Source organism: Petaurus breviceps, unplaced genomic scaffold, assembly GCF_028583685.1.
Source record: "Petaurus breviceps papuanus isolate PSGF00001 unplaced genomic scaffold, PetGlider_PUasm1.0 90650, whole genome shotgun sequence".
In the NCBI taxonomy this organism is placed as follows: domain Eukaryota; kingdom Metazoa; phylum Chordata; class Mammalia; order Diprotodontia; family Petauridae; genus Petaurus; species Petaurus breviceps.
Window position 1 is genome coordinate 6836678 of NW_027187299.1, and position 7859 is coordinate 6844536.

Below are 7859 nucleotides of genomic sequence, written 5' to 3' on the forward strand. Positions count from 1 at the left end.
ATGATTCCATTAAACAATGTCAAGCATGCTTTTGGCAAAACTTAACTAGCATACTGATGTCACTCTATTATTGTAGTAACAGAGAACAGTGATGGCATAAACAAATAAAATCTTTGGTCATCTAAAAACTGTTTTCATTCATTCACAAGCTCTTTCCCAATGGAAAAAAATAGCTACCTGTTAATATTTATGGAAATTTTATTGATTTGAATTTATCTCTCTCCTTTTTACATGCAGTAAAGGTTAATGAAATCAGAGGACATGTGAATCAGATGAAGGAAAATAAAAAACAAATGGCCAGGATAAATCTACAAATAGGATGATCAAATGCTATCTTTACTAGAACTGAGTAATATTTTTGCCCTGGAACTTTTCCATACTTTGAATGGATCCCAATTTTAATTTAATTAAAGGAAGTAGAACAGATCAAAACCCTCTACTCCATAGAGACTACACTGCCTAAAGTCCTGAAACATCAATGCCACTTTAGGGGGATTCTTTGTGAGGAGCCAAAAGTGTGCTATGCAAATCTATATAGCCCAGTGTTTCAGCACCATTTTCCCTGGGTCTCCATACCTGAAGATCAACAGATCTAATCTTATCACTGTTTCACTTATTAATACTGAGAAGAGGTGGAGACGCTGGAATCTGTACCAGGGAAGTACTATCCTTACTGGTGAGGTCATGGATGCCTGGAAATGTGGGAATCACTGGTGACTGCAGATAACAGTGCACTTTTGATGATGGGGTCATTGTTCTGAACTGATGGAATGCACTCAGCTTTTCCTCTGTCATACTGGAGGTGACTAGTTTATAAAGGAAGATATGTACCCCTGAGGAGCAAACATAAACCTCCACTGAAGGAGCTTATCTGATGTGAACTGTGTTATTTGGGATAAATGAACAAAGAGCCAAATATTAGGAACTGGCTCAACAGTTCATTAAGAAAATTCATTCTTGGGGTGGCTAGGTGGTTCAGTGAATGGGCCACCGGCCCTGAGTTCAGATCCGACTTCAGACACTTAACACAAAAACTAGCCGTGTGACCTTGGGCAAGTCACTTAACCCCAACTGCCCTCCAAAAAAAGAAAAGAAAATTCATTCCAACCTGCAAACTTCAAAACAGTCTTTCCTTGGCATTTCTGAAGGTCTAGGATCAAGGTCAGAATTAGATTTTAGGTGGAGTAATTAGTTAAAACTTGCCTATGCATGTACACACACACACACACACAGAGTATATGTGTGTGTATATATACACACATCTTATATATGTATATATAATACCATATATAGTGGCCAAATCTAATGGCCTATTCTCAATACTCATCCTTTTTGACTTCTCTGCAGCCTTTGACACCGTCCATCAACTTTTTCTCCTTGACACTCTCTTCTCTTTTGGTTTTCATGACACTACTCACTCCTGACTGCCTTCCCATCGTTTCAGTCTCCCTGGCTGGATCTATATCCAGGTTGTGTCTGAAAACTGTAGGTGTGTCCCCCAAAGGTTCTATCCCAGGCTCTCTTCACTTCTTCCTCTATATTATTTCACTTGGTGATCTCATTAGTTCCCGTGAATTCAATCATCACTCCTATGCAGATGATTTTCAGATTTATCCAGCCATAACTTCTCTCCTGACCTTCAGTCTCACATCTATAACATTTTGAATGGGATATTCCATAGCCTTCTTAAACTTATCATGTACAAAAAGGACCTCATATTCTTTCTCCAAAAATCCTCCTCTCTTCCTATTCTCTCTATTTCAAGAACACCACCATCCTCCCAATCACCCAAGCTCACAATCTAGAGGACATCCTTGGCTCCTCACTCTCTCCCTTCTCCCCCATATCCAATCTGTTGCCAAACTGTATAGATTTTACCATCATAGCAACTATTATACATGCCCCCTTCCCTCTTCTGACGTTGCCATCACCCTGGTGCAGATTTTCATCACTTCATGCCTAGACTATCGAAATAGCTTTCTGGTTGGTCTCCCTGACTCAAGTCTCTCAGCACTCCAGTCCATGCTCCACTCAACTATCAAACTGATCTTCAAATATGAAATCCTGTTTGTCTTTTAAAGCCCTTCAAAACCTGGCTCCCTCTTATCTTTCTAGGCCTCTTATACCTTATACCTCTCTATCTACCTTGCGATGCAGCAACTTTGACCTCGTTGTATACTGTGTTTAGCACACTGCTTGGCATATAGCAGGAACTTAATAAATGCTTATTAAATAACTGTTTCTTGCACATGATAGTTCATCTCCCAACTCCAGCATTTTCATTGACAGGTAACCCATGCCTGGAATTCCCTTCCTCTTCATTTGTCTCCTGGCTTCTCTAACTTCCTCCAAGTCCCAACTAAAAATTCACCTTCTGCAAAATGAGATTATCTCCAATTTATCCTGTGTATATCTTATTTATACAAAGTTATTGGAATATTGTCTCCCCCTTAGATTGTGAGGTCCTTAAGGGCAAGAAATATTTTTAAACCCCCCCCTCTTTTTTTCTGTCTCCAGTACTCAGCACAGACTATTTAAATATTTAATCCATGCAGAACGATGGTAGAAATTTTGATGCCTAAAAATTACTGCTGAAATTCTTTACAAAAATTCTAGCAAACTCTAGGGGCACTGTTAGTGTACTTAAATTAAAGCATAAATATTACATTATTTAGGAAAAAACAGCTGATCAAGTAAAAGTTAACAAGCATTTATTAAGTACCCACTATGTGCTAGGCACTGTGTTAGATGGTGAGTATTCAAAGAATGGCAAAAAAAAAACAAAAAACCCTGCCCTCAAGGAGCCCACAACCTAATGGAGAGGCAATACGCAAACAACTATGTACCATCAGAGTAAATAGGAGATAATCTCAGAAAAAAAGGCCCGAAGATTACAGAAAACTGGGAAACACTTTTTCCTGGAAGGTAGCACTTTAGCTGACACTTGACAGAAAACATGGAAGCTAAGAGGTACAGGAAGAAAAAAGTTACAAGCATAAGGAGAGCCAGTGAAAATGCCCAGAGTTGAGAGATAGAGCATCATGTTCAAAGAACAGCAAGGAGGCTTGTGTCACAATGTAGAGGATGTGGGAAAGTGAAATGTTAAGAAAACCAGAAAGGTCATAATTTAGAGTTGAATCTCTTAAAGGGACAACATGGCTAACCTTGAACCTTGTCTTTCTCTACATTCTCTCTATGATCATGACTGATTAAAGAATAGGGAAGAGAGGTGCAATATTTTCCTGTTCATTTGGAATTTTTTTCTATAGAATTTATTATAGGTTTCTCATTATGAAGGCAGAATCTTTGTATTAACATGTCAAAGATCATAGAACAAACTTGTGTGAGCAGCCTCTCCCTTCACCATGTGTGATCCAAAGATTACAGCAATAAGACTTTAGGAAAGACTTCGTGAATATCTATGCTCTCCTTGGTTTCTACTGTAAAAGTTGGTTAATATCCTTTGTTTCAAAATTCTATTGGCCTATTTTGAAGGATTGAAACTCATGATTCTTATTAGTCAACTTTTGATATTGGTTTAGATTTTGGCTAAAGGTTAAAGTTGTTAAGGTTTAGTTTGGTTATTCTGGAATCAACCCTGACAGTCATTTTGTTATTGAAGCTACTAGTTACATCCCTCATGGTCTTGAATATACTGTGAAAATCAGAGTCAAATATATATATAGATGCAAATCATAAATTCAGATCCTTTATTTTTAGCCTAAACTTTCATTTAAAGTCTCTAAAATGACCAACATCACCTACCTTCAGCCAATGCTAGAGCTTCCATAACTTTAACGGGAAGAGAAGATCCAAACGTTTTCACATCATAGTTGATAGTCTCACTGATGGACTGGTGCTGTACCATTCTTGTGGGTGTTCCACTAAACAAAATAATACAGTTTGTTACTTGTTTTGTAATTTAATTTCATTCATTAACTTAACTTTGGCATAATTTTAGCTTAAAGAAAATCTAAAAACAGGGGACAGGACAAGGAAAAATAAATTATTGTGGAAAAAGCACCTTCCTGGGTAGTTAAGAAGCCTAAGTTCTAGTTTCAACTCTGTTAATAACTAGCTATATGTACTTGGGCAAGTAATTTACTTCTCAAAGCCTCAATAAAATATGACGGGACTAGACAATCCCTTCTAGTTCCAAAATTATGAGTTTATATAAGATACACATTCATTTATGGAACTATATAAGAAAACTAATGAATCAATTAGCATCTCATAGAAGGTATTTTTGTTACTATACTATTCTTTATAGCAAATACGGTAAAGTGGAAATACTTTCTTTTTTTATATATTTTTTTCTTTTTGGAAGGGGTAAGGCAGGGCAATTTGGATTAAGTGACTTGCCCAAGGTCACATGCCTAGTAAGTATTAAGTGTCTGAGGTTGGATTTGAACTCAGGTGCTCCTGACTCTAGGGCAGGTGCTGTATTCACTGTGCTACCTATCCACCCTGAAATACTTTCTTCTCATTTTTAAAATGATTCAAAATGCAGTAAAATTCCCATTTCAACATTTACAAAGCATCTATTTCATATACAGCACTCAACAAGGAAAAAAAGATAAAAAGATAAAAAAAAAATCATTGTCCTCAGAAACCTTACATTTTACAGTAAATAGTATCTTATTATTCTAAGGATCTTGCAATGATGAAATAAGGCCTTTATCAGAGATACTTGTGGCAAATTTTCCCCCAGTTTTCTGCTTTCCTTATAATTTTGGTTGTGTTGGCTTTGTTTGTGAAAAAACTTTTTAAGTTTATGTAATCAAAATTATCTAGGTTACATTTTGTAATGCTCTCTAAATCCTCTTTGGTCCTAAATTCCTCCCTTGTCCATAAATGTGATAGATAAACTATTCTATGCTCTCTGAATTTGTTTATGGTATCATGCTTTTATGTATAAATCACATACCCATTTTGACTTTATCTTGGTATGTAAGTACGAGATGTTGGTCTATACCTAATTTCTGTCATACTGTTTTCTAGTTTTCCCAGAAGTTTTTGTCAAATGACTTTTTGTTCCAAAAGCTTGGATCTTTGGGTTTATCATATACTAGATTACTATGATCATTTACTATAATGTAATTTGTAGCTATTTCACTGATCCACCACTCTATTTCTTAGCCAGTATCAAACTGTTTTGATAATTTCCACTTCATAATACAGTTTGAGATCTGGTACAGCTAGACTACCTTCTTTCACATTTTTTGTAATTGACAACATCGAACTTTTGTTCTTCCAGATGAATTTTTTTTAATTTTTTCTAGTTATATAAAATAATTTTTGATATTTGATTGGTATGGCACTGAATAAAATAGATTAATTTAGGTAGAACTGTCATTTTTATTATACCGTCTCAGACTACCTGTAAGCAACTAATACTTCTGCAATTGTCTGGGGCTGACTTTGTGTGAAAAAAGTTTTATAGTTGTGTTCATATAGTTTCTGGGTTTTTCTTGGCAGGTAGACTCCCAAGTATTTTACATTGTCTACAGTTATTTTATATGTAATTTCTCTTCCTATCTTTTGCTCCTTGACTCTGTTGGTAATATATAGAAAGGCTGATAATTTATGTGGGTTTATTTTGTATCCTGCAACTCTGCTAAAATTGTTAATAGTTTCAAGTAGATTTTTAGTTGATTCTCTAGGATTTTCTTAGTATAACATCCTATCATCTGAAAAGAGTGATAGTTTTGTTTCCTTATTGCCTATTCTACTTCCTTTAATTTCTTTTTCTTCTCTTTATTGCTGTATCCAACATTTCTAGTACAATACTGAATAATAGAGGTGATAATGGGCATCCTTGCTCCACTCCTGATTGCACTGGGATGGCTGCTAGTTTATCCCCATTACAGATAATGCTTGCTGATGGTTTTAGATAAATATCACTTATAATTTTAAAGATGAGCTCCATTTACGCATTTTTCTAAAGAGTAAGTCTGACCAGATTTGTTATCCCTCTGCTCTATGAACAGTGGCTCCCTATTACCTTCAGAACCAAATAGAAAAACCTCTGGTATTTAAAGTTCTTCATGACCTAGTCCTGTCTGACTTTTCTAATCTTACACTTTTACGGCTCTCCTTGAACTCTAAGAACCAGTGACACTGGCTTATTGGAAGCTCTTCACACACAACAATCCATTTCCCTCCTCCCTCTCAGTGCTTTTGCACTGTTTCCCCCATGCCTGCCAAGTTTTGCTCCCTTACCACTGTCTCTCAGTTCCTTCAATACTCAGCTCCAGTTCCTTTAGCTGACAGTGCCTTTAGCTTCTCAAAATACCTTTCTACCTACTGTGCATATATCTTGTGTGTACCTAGTTATTCCAGTTATTTGCATGCTGTCTTTCCCCCCCCCCCGCCCCCCATGTATGATTCTTAAGGATTTAACACAGTGCTAGTTGATTAACTTCTGGACTTCGGAAACAGGAAACCTGAACTTGAGTGGGGGCTCTAACACTTCTGCTGTATCACTATCAGCCAATCACAACCCGAGCCTCAGTTGGAGCATCTGTATAAAGGAAACCATAGTTGCACAGTAGACTTCACAGGGTTTTGGTGCGGAAAGCACTTTGTAAACCTTAAGAAGTTCAGTCAATATGGATCATTATGATTATGACTGCTCAACAACAACCATCATTTTCTGGGGGTGGTGTGAGAAAGCTTATGGGGGCGGGGTGGAGATATGGGAGGGGTACTTTCCTGTGCCCTTTCCACAGTACGATTCTGTTCGGGACCACGAGTGTTCGCTGGGCAGAGCCAGGCCAGGGCGGGGACGGGGCACCTGGAAAGAAGCCCCTCTCCACCCCCGCAAGGTGGCTGGTTATCCCATTCCGGGAGCCCAAACGCGCACAGTTCGTACACACAGCAGGGCACAGGATACGCGAGCGCGGATGGCCCACACAGCAATTGACGTGGAGAAGGCGGAGGGGTGGGGTGGGTAGGAGGGGGCCTGGAAGAAATCAACTTACCGCGCGCTCAGGGAGCTCCGGCGGCTAACCGGCGAGAACAGCCCAGGTGAGCCCACGGCTGATCCCAGGGTCAGGACCTTCCTAGACCCCGCACGGGGCGTGCACACCGGCGTGGTTCCCCCCAATGGACCCCTGCGAACCGGGGTCCGCGGGGAGGCGGAGGCAACGGGGAACATGACGGGGCGGGAGGACCTGTATAGACACGAAACACGAAAACTAAAGGGAACGCGGTCCAGTTGAAAACGAGGCGCGTTCCGATGACGTCACGACTCCCGCGCCCGCCGGTGCTTTCCGGCTGCATGAGGGTTTTGACTGGAGTGAGGTCGGAAGTGGAACCGGAAATTCCGCCTCCTTAGTCCCGGAACTTGGGTTTGTTCCACTTGTGGCTAGGCAGCAGAACTCGCTACCCCCTAGGTCAGGGACACGATCCTCAAGTGCGGCTCTTTGACTGAGTCCAGGCTTCAGTCTATGCTCTATGAAGGGTCTCCAGGCTTTAGATTTGGCAGAAGCACGAGAGTTAGTGGCATGGGAAGTTCTAGAGATGCATGACCAGCAGCCAAAATACGGAAAAGGATTCTTTGCAAAAAGCTTGCTTGCTCACCCACCTACATAGCGCGGTGGGATAGTCTGCAGAGTTTTGAACTTGGAACCAGAGGATCCAAGTCCAAATCCTGCCAGGGATACTTAGGCCCTGTGTTAAATCCTTAAGAAGCATACATGGGAGGGGCGGCCAGGTGGCACAGTGAGTAAGACTGCCGGCCCCAATGTGGGTAGACCTGGGATCAGTTCCGGCCTTGAAGTGCACATCCGAGAAATAACGAGTCAGCAGTGCCAATTACAATGTATAGGAGTGTTTATTAACCGGGGTGACTGCCT

At 39.9% G+C, this 7859-nt stretch overlaps 1 protein-coding gene across 1 annotated transcript in view; it reads right to left on the minus strand.

Annotated features, from left to right (window-relative positions):
• Positions 1 to 7251, minus strand: part of NUP133 (nucleoporin 133) — an 80463-nt gene extending 73212 nt beyond the window's left edge. The window contains exons 1-2 of the mRNA XM_069064885.1: positions 6984 to 7251; positions 3766 to 3884 (exon numbers count right to left, since the gene is read on the minus strand). Coding sequence (XP_068920986.1) covers positions 3766 to 3884; positions 6984 to 7159 — 295 coding nt within the window. The 5' untranslated portion in view covers positions 7160 to 7251. The remainder of the gene's footprint in view (positions 1 to 3765; positions 3885 to 6983) is intronic.
• Positions 7252 to 7859: the final 608 nt, after the last annotated feature.